At 41.2% G+C, this 15,455-nt stretch overlaps 1 protein-coding gene across 1 annotated transcript in view; it reads left to right on the plus strand.

Moving 5' to 3' along the window:
- The window catches only part of LOC124014093 (cadherin-like and PC-esterase domain-containing protein 1), an 83,282-nt gene that overhangs the window by 29,171 nt on the left and 38,656 nt on the right, over positions 1 to 15,455 (plus strand). Inside the window, exons 7-12 of the mRNA XM_046328799.1 lie at positions 7,685 to 7,815; positions 7,913 to 7,988; positions 9,927 to 10,091; positions 10,245 to 10,349; positions 12,309 to 12,463; positions 13,553 to 13,623. Coding sequence (XP_046184755.1) covers positions 7,685 to 7,815; positions 7,913 to 7,988; positions 9,927 to 10,091; positions 10,245 to 10,349; positions 12,309 to 12,463; positions 13,553 to 13,623 — 703 coding nt within the window. The remainder of the gene's footprint in view (positions 1 to 7,684; positions 7,816 to 7,912; positions 7,989 to 9,926; positions 10,092 to 10,244; positions 10,350 to 12,308; positions 12,464 to 13,552; positions 13,624 to 15,455) is intronic.

Raw genomic sequence — 15,455 nt, forward strand, 5'->3', positions numbered from 1 at the left:
CAATTTAATGTTAATGGTCAAAAAAATAGCTTTTCTTTAAAAAACAAAGGCATTTTGGAAGTGTCCCCAAACTTTTGAACGGTAGTGTTTGTGTAGGGCCATATTCAATAAAATAGGGTATATATATATATATATATAAGTTCTGAGTCCTGAGTGCTTGATATAGCTGGACCTACAGTAAACAGTACAGATCTTGAGCTATGCCTCTTAGAAAACTCTTGTTTCTCCAGAATGTTTGCCCTGCGTATTTTCTCCATGTGATGTTGATTAGGCTGTTACAGCTGTGTAGTGGAGGGTTGTGTGGTAGCTGGCTAAGTGCGTTCCTAGCATATTGCTCGTAAATGAACTTAGGGCTTTCAATTCACACTGTGCTGCAAACAGGCCAAGTGGATACACTGCGACTGCACATGCAGTATAATGGATAGATTGGATATATAGCTTTAAGGGAACATAATGTTTTTGCTATTTATTTTCTCCAGTTATTTCTTAAAGTTACATTCAGGCCTAGTGTTGTTTTTGTGCTTCTTTAGTCGTAAACATGCTAAAATATTGGAGCATGTGCAAACACACACACACATACACAAAACTACTGCCAAAACGGTCTCTCCCTGGCAGAAACACAGTAAACCGCAGTGTTCCTTTCCAATAACCCAACTTTCCACTCTGTTATTCCAATCAACTATCGACTCTTATCCAATCTCATATCTCTTCTGACTAGTTAACCTCTCGTTGACATCTCCTACGTGTCTCTGCAACTCACACTAGCTGAGTCACCAGATGACCAAAACCATGCCAAATATCTGGAGCTCTGAACATCCTGATCCTACTGCCATTATGATGTTGTTGTCTCCGGAGACTTCCAGTCCCCTTTAAAATGCCCTATTAATAGTGTTCAGTGTGTGTTTGTTCGTGTATCTGGGTAATTCTGCAACTATGGGAACTTCTATGTCCTCAGGGTCAATTTGGGGGATTTTATTTTTATTTTTAAATATTTTTTATTCTTTATATGTGAAGGTCACACTCCAATCACCCCATATATTTTTTCAATGCCTCTATCAAGTATTTTAGCTACTTTTCAGATGCATTTTATACCTCAATTTCACTGTTTTGCCCTTGTCCCTGACCCAGGCTTTTGAGCTTCTACTACAGTGCCTTGTGAAATTATTCGGCCCCCTTGAACTTTGCGACCTTTTGCACACATTTCAGGCTTCAAACATAAAGATATAAAACTGTATTTTTTGTGAAGAATCAACAACAAGTGGGACACAATAATTAAGTGGAACGACATTTATTGGATATTTCAAACTTTTTTAACAAATCAAAAACGGAAAAATTGGGCGTGCAAAATTATTCAGCCCCCTTAAGTTAATACTTTGTAGCGCCACCTTTTGCTGCGATTACAGCTGTAAGTCGCCTGGGGTATGTCTCTATCAGTTTTGCACATCGAGAGACTGAAAGTTTTTCCCATTCCTCCTTGCAAAACAGCTCGAGCTCAGTGAGGTTGGATGGAGAGCATTTGTGAACAGCAGTTTTCAGTTCTTTCCACAGATTCTTGATTGGATTCAGATCTGGACTTTGACTTGGCCATTCTAACACCTGGATATGTTTATTTTTGAACCATTCCATTGTAGATTTTGCTTTATGTTTTGGATCATTATCTTGTTGGAAGACAAATCTCCGTCCCAGTCTCAGGTCTTTTGCAGACTCCATCAGGTTTTCTTCCAGAATGGTACTGTATTTGGCTACATCCATCTTCCCATCAATTTTAACCATCTTCCCTGTCCCTGCTGAAGAAAAGCAGACCCAAACCATGATGCTGCCACCACCATGTTTGACAGTGGGGATTATGTGTTCAGGGTGATGAGCTGTGTTGCTTTTACGCCAAACATAACGTTTTGCATTGTTGCCAAAAAGTTCAATTTTGGTTTCATCTGACCAGAGCACCTTCTTCCACATGTTTGGTGTGTCTCCCAGGTGGCTTGTGGCAAACTTTAAACAACACTTTTTATGGATATCTTTAAGAAATGGCTTTTTTCTTGCCACTCTTACCTAAAGGCCAGATTTGTGCAATATACGACTGATTGTTGTCCTATGGACAGAGTCTCCCACCTCAGCTGTAGATCTCTGCAGTTCATCCAGAGTGATCATGGGCCTCTTGGCTGCATCTCTGATCAGTCTTCTCCTTGTATGAGCTGAAAGTTTAGAGGGACGGCCAGGTCTTGGTAGATTTGCAGTGGTCTGATACTCCTTCCATTTCAATATTATCGCTTGCACAGTGCTCCTTGGGATGTTTAAAGCTTGGGAAATCTTTTTGTATCCAAATCCGGCTTTAAACTTCTTCACAACAGTATCTCGGACCTGCCTGGTGTGTTCCTTGTTCTTCATGATGCTCTCTGCGCTTTTAACGGACCTCTGAGACTATCACAGTGCAGGTGCATTTATACGGAGACTTGATTACACACAGGTGGATTGTATTTATCATCATTAGTCATTTAGGTCAACATTGGATCATTCAGAGATCCTCACTGAACTTCTGGAGAGAGTTTGCTGCACTGTAAGTAAAGGGGCTGAATAATTTTGCTCGCCCAATTTTTCAGTATTTGATTTGTTAAAAAAGTTTGAAATATCCAATAAATGTTGTTCCACTTCATGATTGTGTCCCACTTGTTGTTGATTCTTCACAAACATATACAGTTTTATATCTTTATGTTTGAAGCCTGAAATGTGGCAAAAGGTCGCAAAGTTCAAGGGGGCCGAATACTTTCGCAAGGCACTGTATGTTTTTCTTTGAGAACATGAATAATTACACATTATGTCAATTAAATCAAATCTATTGCTATATTTATTGTGAGTATGCCCTTTATATTGTTATTTACACAAAATATACCTGTCCTTTGGTAGTGGTGTCATTTTCACCACTGAGGGAAAATTCCTGATTAACCCATTTAATCCCAAATTTTTCCCAGACATGAAAATATCAAAATCAAGTGTCAATAGTAACCCTTTGAGGTAATCAATCATCAATTTTTTGAAATGTTAATGGAAAAGTAGGTGAAAAAGTGTGTTTTATGGTCTTTGTGACCGGTGGGATAATGTTACGTATACTGAAATAACATATTGTCATGCAGGTGAAAGAGGACCCAAAAGCGACTTGGCGAAAACAGAGTCTTTAATCCAGTAAAGTAAATACAATTAAAAAAAACACAACTTTCACTCGAAATGACGAGGACAAACTGGAGACTCGATCTTGAACAGCAGGTGAACAGCAGGTTGCCTCGGGAAGGCACTTGAACCAGACTGACTCAGACACCTGCTCACCACGCAGCATCTGAGGAAAACACGACACGACAGGGCGATACACAAACACAGCACGGTGAATTCTAAACAAGGAACCGACAGGACAGGAACGGAACACAAAGGAAGAAATAGGGACTCTAATCAGGGGAAAGGATCGGGAACAGGTGTGGGAAGACTAAATGATTGATTAGGGGAATAGGAACAGCTGGGAGCAGGAACGGAACGATAGAGAGAAGAGAGAGCGAGAGAGTGAGAGAGGGAGGGGGAGAGAGAGGGATAGAAAGAGGGAAAGAACCTAATAAGACCAGCAGAGGGAAACGAATAGAATGGGAAGCACAGGGACAAGACAAGATAATAAATGACAAAACATGACACATATATTTCTCATATGCAGTTTTCAAAGTTCTTATAAATCCCAACCCAGTTATTAACACATTTAAAACTCTGTCACTAGCAGTCCCCAGCATTGCCAGTAGAATGTCCCATCACATTCTAATGTGACTATTTTATACATCAAAAACCCTTATACAACACGATATGAATACTGAGAGCAAAGAGAAAAAGACAACCATCAACGTATTTCAACATTGTTACTTTAGTGCAACATGTACTGAAACATTAATATTGTAAATTCATTGTAACATTTGAACTTGTACTTCAGTGCAATATTCATTGTAACATTGTCATTGACATTTTAGTGCAACATTCACTAACAACTGTATAGCAGTCGTGTGATTCATTCCCGCTGAACATATAGGTAACATGTAGGATAGAGGTAGCCTGTAGAATATGCATTCAAGTAGAGACCTACACTGAAGAAAATATAATTGAATATATATATATATATATATATATATATATATATATATATATTATAGTGGGACAAAAAAGTATTTAGTCAGCCACCAATTGTGCAAGTTCTCCCACTTAAAAAGATTAGTGAGGCCTGTAATTTTCATCAAAGATACACTTCAACTATGACAGACAAAATGAGGAAAAAAAATCCAGAAAATCACATTGTAGGATTTTTAATCAATTTATTTGCAAATTATGGTGGAAAATAAGTATTGTGACACTGCATTCATTGAGACCCTTTATTATTTCAATATGTGCTGGAAATGCATTGATAGATCATTCAGTAACATTTTTAAAGCCTTATAACTGAAAACGTTTTTTAGTGACCTATGGGATTAAATAGGTTAATAAAGTTTTGTCAAGAGAATGTTCATCTAGTTACCATGGAAACGTATTGTGACACAGAATCACATGTCTGCAGAGGACAGTTGTTCCAGATGTGATGTCCAGAAGTTGAAGAAAAATCTAGGTAAATATTGCTTGTGTAGAGAATATGTTTTATTGTCAGTCATTTCCAAACAGGCTACAATTTCTTTAATTTGTGGTGGAATTTTGATTTTTCAAATATATTTGATGTATTTAGTGTAAACCATATGCTAGTTATAATACTGGACAAAGCATGCTAAGCAGTCAAATTTTTCTACAAAAACAGCAGAAGCGTAATTTCCATCACAACCTTACCTGTGTTGGAAATGACAGGAAGTGGTGGAAATGACAAATCCATTATGTTATTACTTTTTACTTTAGGCTTATTTAATCATGTTTTAAATTGCTTTAGTCTAGAAAATGCTCCAGGGTGTGCACTATTGGAAAACTTAAGTAGTATCTTTCTTTGTTTTTAGAAGATGCCACATAAAACAGCACAGAGGTCACAGACATAGAAACCAAATAAAAAATGATCCTATACAACACCAGGAACATCTGCAAAAAGACAGGGAGAGACACTGGAAGAAAAAAGAGAAGGGAGAAGTGATATCTATCTCTGAGTTTACAAAGGAAGAGATGGCAATTGAAATGCAACCAACGGAATAGAAGACAGACTTTAAAGAGAACAGGTGCACTGGAGACCTACCTATATCAGGCAACACACCACCTTAGTCGCCAGATTACTTTTAGCCAGAACGTGAGGCCATCATACTTGCCCCTAACTTACCTGGCCTGATGCACGCCCTGATACCCCTTCCTCATCATGTGCAACAGGAATGAGAAGTCTAATACTTGCTGAAAGGAAAAAGGTTGAAAGAGGTCACTCAAAAACAAATGTCAAACCTGATAAAGCATAATGGAAAACTGAGATACACTAAAAACAGGTATGATCCACTGATGAAGAAAATGGATAAAGATTCCCTAAAGACAAAGATAAAAACAGAAAATGAAGGGAACTCCGAAGAACTTGAGAAGGATTTTATTGTTTCAAAATGCCATCATTGCAGAGTTAAAGCAAAAGTATTTTTAAAAAAAAATGCACAGTACCAAGGACAAACAAGTGGCCTCAAAAATGCTCAGAGGCAACATCTTGAGAAAGTATGGCCTGGTCAAAGCTGCAAACAGAGAATTTGGATTTGTTCAGAGGCAACAGTCCGGGATAGGGACACATGTCTCTGCAAAACCCACGCCAACCTCCAGTTCATGGCGGACAAACTACAGCATCACAAAGTGGTCAGCTGCAGCAACAATGAGAACCTTATTGAGTCGTTGTGCTGTGAGAACCTGAAGAAAGAGTGCATGTACACAGTGCTCCCTTTGCCAAGCCAAAGAGCTTAAAACATCTGACTTTGATGCTGGTGAGCAGACATGGTGGTTTGAGTGGAAAAACAAAGCTGAAGAGGGAAACATGGAGAAGGTCACTGTACATTTGACAGGATAAGAAAAGGTATGTAGCGCACTGCATATTCTACTGGAGGACTTCTCCAAAGGATTGAAAGAGAAGTCGGGGGAAACGCATGTACAACATTCGACACCAATACTCCAAACTGAGAGAATTAAAAGAGAATCTGCAGAAAGAGGAGATCATCGTGCATATTGACTTTTCAGAGAACATAGGGGCGCAACTTTGACTGGGGACAGGGAGGGGGGGGGGGGGGGGGCATATCCCTCTCACATTCTGAAATTGCGCAAATACACCAGTGAAATCCAGGCAGTTCACTTTGGTGATTCTCACATGCAGGTGACCATCCACACCTGTGTTGGACATACCACAAATGATACCGTTTCACTTTGCTCACTGAGCTCTTCTATGCGGATGACCCCTCTGCAATCTGGGCTCATCTCTCAAAAACACTGGCCTACTTCCTTGAGCGCTGCCCACTTTAGGAATCGTACTTTTTCTTAAATTAATGAAATGTTCTACAATGGTTGTTGTTCAAAGTGTTTGCAATAAAATATTGTTTTCATAAATTGTTCTTTTTACATAGATATAATTTCCACCACACCCATATTTTTAGGTAAATGAATATATTGTGTATAATTTACATTGATTGATTTGTTTTAGATAGGGAAATCATATGGTTGTTATCATCATCTCACAAAAAGGTTGGGTGGAAATGACACTTTTTTATGATTAAATAAATCTTTTCAGCTGTCACAAAGGCAAGTTTATACATTCAGGCATTGTGTTGAATTATTAATTTTAGGAAAACTTAAAAAGCACTTAAAATAATATGCAAAGTTAATGTACAAATGTATAAGAAATGTGTTACAATTATTTTTATATGTTATTTAATTTTCAAACTAAATGGATGTTTAATGATGTGATGGAAATTAAATTTGTTTATGGCTGTCTGAGAAAAATTACGAAAATATATAAATTCCTGAATAATACAATCGCAGCCATTATCAGATATTATTTCTAAACAAATCAAAGACAATTATAATACTGTTAAAATGGTGTTTCATTACATTTTAATTTCCGAAAGCTTGCCGGGACAAAGTGCACGAAGTTGCAAAATCACCCATGCGCATGCATGTGTTGCTGTGGACTAGCCAAACACGCCACATGCTTCGGATTTGAGTACAGTAATGCCTGATTCCCAACCCTGTCCAACCGTCACTCACTGGCACCTTATTGGGATTATCTCAAATGAAATCTGTCTCTGTCAGATTAAATGTAATCTAACTAGATTAGATCTATTAGAAGTAATATTGATGGGACTGAGAGTGTGGTTGGAGTTTCATCTGTTATATCAAAACTGTGGTTGTGGATTAGCGAATGTGGACTATTACTGCCACCTGTTGGAACAGAGTATCAAGTGTTTATTTTGCCGCAGCAGTGCGTAGCATGTGATCAATTCATTTTAAATATGACATGGAATCTCTCCATACGAGAGCGAATCAGTTATTTATTTGACTGATACTGAGGTGTTATAATTAAATTGGACTCTATCTAACTCTGCTGGGTACGGACTTGAACTTCTTCAGACTTTTTTAACACTGACCATTTTTCTCTCTTTATCCTCCCCCTCTCTTTCTCTATCCCATTTTCTCTCTCTTTCTGTCTTTCTTTTTTTTTACTCTCGCTTTCTCCTCTTCTCAGCTCAAGCCCTTTCTTCTGCAGCAGCTGGGTGCTGATGCATCCCATGAGGCCTTGGACCATGTGAAGGAGGTCATAGGTCAGGTGTTGAGGGTGGCAGCATTGACCAATGAGGAGCCTAGCTCTCGGCACAGGTTAGCCACCCTCGGATCAACCTCACAACTGTTCAATTATTCATCTTTGTACATTGTTCTGATTTGTCACTATTCTATTTGACTGTTTCTCCTGTAGGTGGTGTCTCCTGTGTTTCCAGCTGATGACATTCACACTTCAGTTCAGTGGTTCCCTTCTGCCTATCATAGTGAAGGTAAGAGGGGGTTATTACTTGATCGGCACATTACTACTGTAGCCGGTCTCTACTGATGCTGTTTTAGAGTACTCACTAGGTGGTGCCATAAGACTGTGAGATTGCAACATTCAAAGATGTCAACATGCTCTATATATCCAAAGGTATGTGGACACCCCTTCAAATGAGTGGATTTAGCTATTTCAGCCACATCTGTTGCTGACAGGTGTATAAAATTGAGCACGCAGCCATGCAATCTCCATAGACAAACATTTGCAGTTGAATGGCCTTACTGAGGAGCTCAGTGACTTTCAACGTGGCACCGTCATAGGATGCCACCTTTCCAACAATTCAGTTTGTCAAATTTTTGCCCCGCTAGAGCTGCCCTGGTCCACTGTATGCGCTGTTATTGTAGAAGTGGAAACTTCTAGGAGCAACAATGGCTCAGCCGCGAAGTGGTAGACCACACAACTTCACAGAACGGGACTGCCGAATGATGAAGCAGCTTAGCGCGTAAAAAACGTCTGCCCTCATTTGCAACACAACTGAGTTCCAAACTGCCACTGGAAGCAACGTCAGCACAATAACTGTTCGTTGGGAGCTTCATTAATTGTTTTTACCTGGCCGAGCAGCCGCACACAAGCCTAAGTTTACCATGCGGAATGCCAAGCGTCGGCTGGGTGGTGTAAAGTGTGCCGCCAGTGGACTCTGGAGCAGTGGAAACGCGTTCTCTGGAGTGATGAATCATGCTTCACCATCTGGCAGTCCGACAGACTAATCTGAGTTTGGTGGATGGCAGGAGAACACTACATGCCCCAATGCATAGTTCCAACTGTAAAGTTTGGTGGAGGAGGAATAATGTTCTGGGGCTGTTTTTCATGGTTCGGGCTAGGCCCCTTAGTTCCAGTGACATGAAATCTTAATACTACAATATACAATGACAATCTAGACGATTCTGGGATTCCAACTTTGTGGCAACAGTTTGGGGAAGGCCCTTTCCTGTTTCAGCATGACAATTTGCACAATGCAATATCCATACAGAAATGGTTTGTTGAGATCGGTATGAAAGAACTGGACTGGCCTGCACAGTGCCCTGACCTCAACCCCATCGAACACCTTTGGTATGAATTGGAACGCAGACTGCTAGCCAGACCTAATCACCCAACATCAGTGCCCGACCTCACTAGACCTCTTGTAGATGAATGGAAGCAATGTGCCAACATCTAGTGGAAAGCATTCCCAGAAGAGTGGAGGATGTTATAGCAGCAAAGGGAGGACCAACTAGATATTAATGCCCATGATTTTGGAATGAGACGATCGACAAGCAGGTGTCCACATACGTTTGGTCATGTAGTGTAACTTCTGAGTTGAGCAGAGAAGAGAGAGTCAGTATTTTAGCTGTTGTGCTGCATACATGTGGGTTGCATACAAACACATATGTGCACTCACACACGCACATACCCATGTATGCACACTGCTGAGTGATACAACTAGTCGCAGTTATACAAGCCATTTCACTTAAAGGGCCTCCCTTGAAGTGTTTTAATTGGTTTGACCCAGAGATGCCTTCCCCTTTTTCCAGATTCCAAACATGGTATCCATTGGTTCCACTCCTATAAACCGAGCCACTAATAAACATGATGATGTTTCCTTCCTTAGGCTGTATAGCCTGTTCCATGTACTCATCTTAGGGAAACCAACATGTCTCTTAAGGTTCAATGTGACCAATTCCTTCCTTGAATTCCCCTCATTGCTTACACCTCTCCAATACGCTCAGACCTCTAAGTGTGAGTCAGGGTAGAGGGAAGGGAGCAGGGCATTGTGTTGGCACCCATTCATACGTTTCCAAAGGTATTAAGATAACTCATATGTCCACTAGGTGGCAGAACGTGCTTACTCTCCGTACAGTCCCTTAATGAAAGCCATTGCTAAAAGTTTCCCATAATCCCTGTCTGAAAGGCTGAGACTGACCTGCACTTTGATGGGCTGAGGGACCCAGGGTTTGACGGACAGATCACAAAAGAGTTCATCCTGGAAGATGCTCTTCTCTTCCTGCTCCCAGCACACAGTGGACAGGCCAGACGGAAGAGCCCTTCACACACCGAGACAGACGATGGACAGAGGGTACTAAACAACTGTGTTTTAACTTAATAAATCACTCAATCTATGAGGGCAACGACGATGGACTCTTTTTAACATGACAATTTCAGAGGGAAATTTGTATGGGTATCAAAATTCCACTGACCTTCACAATTTGTTTTGTATGTTTCTGGTCAGTATGGTGGCTGTGGGGGGACATACGGTCTCTGTCTACCAGAACACCAGACTCTCCTCCTCCTGCAGTTCCTCCGTCAGCTGAGAACACCAGGGCCATTTGAACTGGTAAACCTCTATTCCACATTACTCTCTGTTTTTTTTAAATATATATATATTTTTAATTTTTACCTTTATTTAACCAGGCAAGTCAGTTAAGAACATATTCTTATTTTCAATGACGGCCTGGGAACAGTGGGTTAACTGCCTGTTCAGGGGCAGAACGACAGATTTGTCAGCTCGGGGGTTTGAACTCGCAACCTTCCGGTTACTAGTCCAACGCTCTAACCGCTAGGCTACGCTGCCGCCCATGTTAAAGTACATTCGGAAAGTATTCAGACCCCTTGCCTTTTTCCACATTTTTGTTACGTCACAGCCCAATCAATCTACACACAATACCCCATTATGACAATGCTAAAACAGGTTTTTAGACATTTTTGCAAATGTATTAAAAATAAAAACTGAAATATCACATTTATGTAAGTATTCAGACCCCTTACTCGGTACTTTGTTGAAGCACCTTGAGTCTTATTGGGCATGATGCTACAAGCTTGGCACACCTGTATTTGGGTATTTTCTCGCATTTTTCTCTGCAGATCCACTCAAGCTCTGTCAGGTTGGATGGGGAGCGTCACAGCACAGCTATTCTCAGGTCTCTCCAGAGATGTTCGATCGGGTTCAAATCCGGACTCTGGCTGGGCCACTCAAGGACATTCAGAAACTTGTCCCGAAGCCGCTCCTGCGTTGTCTTGGCTGTGTGCTTAGGGTCGTTGTTCTGTTGGAAGGTAAACCTTCTCCCCATTCTGAGGTCCTGAGCGCTCTGGAGCAGGTTTTCATCAAGGTTCTCTCTATACTTTGATCCATTCATCTTTCCCTCGATCCTGACTAGTCTCGCAGTTCCTGCCTCGGATAAACTTCCCCACAGCATGATGCTGCCACCACCATGCTTCATTGTAGGGATTGTATTGGCCAGGTGATGAGCGATACCTGGTTTTCTCCAGATGTAACGCTTGACATTCAGGCCAAAGAGTTGAATCTTGGTTTATCACATCAGAGAATCCTGTTTCTCATGGTCTGAGAATCCTCTAGGTGCCTTTGAGCAAACTTCAAGTGGGCTGTCATGTGCGTTTAACTGAGGAGTGGCTTCCGTATGGCCACTTTACAATAAAGGCTTGATTGGTGGAGTGCTACAGAGGTGGTTGTCCTTCTGGAAGGTTGTCCCATCTCCACAGAAGAACTCTGGAGTTCTGTCAGAGTGACCATCGGGTTTTTGGTCACCTCACTGACCAAGTCCCTTCTCCCCTGATTGCTCAGTTTGGCCGGGTGGCCAGCTCTAGGAAGAGTCTTGGTGGTTCCAAACTTCTTCTATTTAAGAATGATAGAGACCACTGTGTTCTTGGGGACCTTCAATGCTGCACATTCTTGGTACCCTTCCCCAGATCTATGCCTCGACACAATCCTGTCTCGTAGCTCTACGGACAATTCCTTCGACCTCACGGCTTTCTTTTTTACTTTGACATTCGCTGTCAACTGTGGGACCTTACATAGACAGGTGTGTGCCTCTACAAATCATGTCCAATCAATAGAATTGACCACAGGTGGACTCCAATCAAGTTGTAGAAACATCTCTAGGATGATCAATCGAAACAGGATGCACCTGAGCTCAATTTCGAGTCTCATAGAAGAGGGTCCGAATAATTATGTTTATAAGGTGTTTCTGTTTTTTATGTGTAATACATTTGCAAACATTTCTAAAAACTTGTTTTCGCTTTGTCATTATGGGGTATTCTATATAGATTTAGGAGGTACAAAAAATTTAATCCATTTTGGAATAAGCTTGTAACGTAACAAAATGTGGATAAGGGGAAGGGGTCTGAATACTTACAAATGCACTGTATAGAGTATAACCAGATTCATTCTGAAGCATAATGTAATCAATGTTACAGAACACTTGCAGTGATTCCAGATTGTAATCATGTTATTTAGAGTGTCTGTATTTCCAGTAATTGAAAACTTGTCTATATCCAGCTTTATCCCGCAGCTTCTCCGCAGCGCTCTCCTATCCAAGACTTTCTCTTTCGATCGTTCCCTAGAGCGGAGGAGTCTGGGAGTGGGCTGCATTTCTCAGCATTGTTGGACAGAGTCTGTTCTCATTATACAGAGCAAAGGAACCAGACTTACAGGTGAGCACACACACACACACACGCACACGCACACACACACATGTCAATCAGTTCACATGAGGTTCTGTTACCTTGCTCAATCCCCTTGGTGTTGTTTTAATCTCCATATATTTGGAAAGGATAGACCAAACAAAAAAAAACAGACAACTGACTGGTCTTGGGGGGGAATAAACTTGGCTGAATTTAAGGATGGTTTTTGTTCCTCAACCTCTCCTAAGCATCCCTTCATTAAGCCCCTGGCATATGTGCGTTAGTCTGGCTGTAGCAGGAGAGAGGAGCTTCAGGCACAATCCACTCAAACTGGAACAGAATTAGGTTAAATCCCTTCTTGGCTGGGTACTGGCTCCACTGGCGGGCCCCATCTGGCTTCCCATCCTTCCCAGGGCTGTGGCACGGAGCTGGACTGCTGGCACTCAGAACACAGCCTCCCTCTGCCCTCGGGCTGGTCTGACTTCTGGGGCTGAGCACGGAGCTGGGAGCATGTAGCACACTCACGGGCAGGGAACCAGGCGGAATGATGAGGATGATGGGAGGAAAGAGAGGGAGGTAATGGCAGAATGGGGATGGTAATGGGTAGAGGAAGGGTTGGTGATGGAAGGGTTTAGAAGAGGAGTGGAAGGGGAACAGGGTGCTGGATGTGGGAAGTGGAGGAAACTGGTGTGGAGGAGAAGAAAAGGCAGAGTTTATCAGGCTAGAGTAAAAGGAGAGAGTATCTGGAGAACAGCCAGTATAGTTTACTTTGATTGGTTGAGAGTTATAACAAGTGCTGATAAACACCTCTGGACCTCTTGTAGGCTAGGAACCAATTGGAATGTTGACGCTGGCCAGGAAAGTGTGTGTGTTTGATCACCATATGTGTGTTTTTACTATATCCATATTTATGAATTTGTGCAGTTGGTTTGTGTGAGACTGTAAATGTGATTGAGAGACTTATAAAAAGGTCAGTTTATTAGAGGGCTTAAAGTCTGTCATCGCTCTTTGGTTTTCTTTTATTGCAGGGACAATCCTCAGAATGACTGAGTGGATGTTCCCTGTTCCAATGGAACATTTTTTTTTCTAAATAATGACAGTCTTCCATGTTTCTCATAGGACCAATGAAGCAGAGACACAGACCGGGTGGGATCAACACTCAGGCTCCCAGGACCTCCCTGGAGACAAAGGTGAGGCGCTGCTCAGGTGGCTAATTGGCTGGCTCTGGAGCACCTCACCAACAGGATGCATAAAAATGCATTGGAATTAGAATGCTGTATATCTCAATGGTTTGAAGTGTGACACTCTGAATTCACCAGAGCTCCATACTGGGAAGCTTGCGTGTCTTTTTGTAGGGCAAAACTGTTTGTGGAAGGTACAACACTGAGCACAGACCCTCTAGCTCACTCAACATTGTCGATATTCCTCTAGTTTCCTTATAGGCCTATTTGTCAGGGAAACTGTGAAGCCTGCTATATAGCCTATTTCTGTTTGAGTCTTTTATTAAAGAATGTGAAACAATGTTTCTGTTTGGTCCTTGCCATTACATTATGCATAGCTTTTCTTTATATGGCCTAAAATAAATGTGTTCATATGGGCAGAATGTTGTAGGTTATAGCATACCTAATTTTGATCAGTTATAAAAAATAATAATAATAATTTAATGCAGAAAAAATGTACCTCGTAAAAGGCCGACATTTCAATTAAAAAAATACTGGATGGATGGCTATGATAGTCCAGCAATCGAATTGTAAGTCTTTCTTATGTAAATAATCCAAATATTTTGCTTTAAATTATCTTGCACTGCTACCCTCATTATTCATTATTCTCAGAGGAGCAGAACAAGCAATGGAACCCGAATTTATCCTCTGTGCGTGGAAAAATATCCAGGCGCATGAAAGCTACACCAACAGACTGGAACTACAGACCGCAAAAAAATCATTCTGGAAGTGCACGGAATATGATGCTTTCGAATGCCGAGGGCGCATGACGGCGTTAACTTCAAGTTAACCGAACAATTTTCATACATATGACGCCTTTACAGTAACCGGTCGATCACAACAATTGATAACCTTTCAGACAATAAAAAAAAGCATCTGTACCTTTTCAGACAGTCAAATTCTGCTCAGGCATAGAATGTTCGGTATTGTTTCCCTGACAACAATAAACGTTGCTGATTGATGTGCTGTTTCTTGTTGTTTTTATGGTGTGGTAGATGTGTTTTCTTTCTACTAAAAGTAATTATACTTTAACGAACTTCAAAGTACTTTTTAGGAGTGAGTAGTCTGGGCGCAGGCAGCAGACAGGCAGGCTGCTTACAGGTAGCTCGAGATAATTTGATTGACAGTTAAAAAGCCATAGTGTACCGTTTCAGACAAACAAATGCTATAGCTGAGGCGCGTTCAAGGCGCCATACTTTATATACCTATATTAACGAATTTATGTAGGCCTAGGCTACAATATTCTGCCCATATGAACAACATTTATTTTAGGCCATATGCAATATTTTAGCCATACACGATTTAATGAAAAACAGTAAACGTACACCTCATGAACACAATCATGCAATAGTTAACATACACAACATTGTTTCACATTCTTTAATAACTGACTCATAAACACAATCATGCAATAGGCTACAGCTGGGTTCACAGCTTCCCTGGGAAACTCGATGTATTGTAGCCTCACGCGGACGAAAGGGCAAAGGAGTTGGCTTCTGCTGCAGTGTTCAAGGTAAAATATTAGCGTTGTGGCGGTGCTTCGGGCAGGGAGGGTGGGTAGGTGGCTCTACTGTGCCCACTGCATCTGCAAACTGCTTGAGGTTGGCACACACCAGAGTCAATTGCCTTCCAGAGGAAGAGAGCATTCTCTGGGCTTGTGCTCAACACCTGTGGACCTTGTTATTAACATTCCTCCCATTACATAGTGTGTGTGTTTGTGTGAATGTCTTTATCTTTAATCCCTTTGAATGGACACACACACACACACACACACACACACACACACACACACACACACACAC

The sequence above is a fragment of the Oncorhynchus gorbuscha genome, linkage group LG25 (genome assembly GCF_021184085.1).
Source record: "Oncorhynchus gorbuscha isolate QuinsamMale2020 ecotype Even-year linkage group LG25, OgorEven_v1.0, whole genome shotgun sequence".
Taxonomy (NCBI): Eukaryota; Metazoa; Chordata; class Actinopteri; order Salmoniformes; family Salmonidae; genus Oncorhynchus; species Oncorhynchus gorbuscha.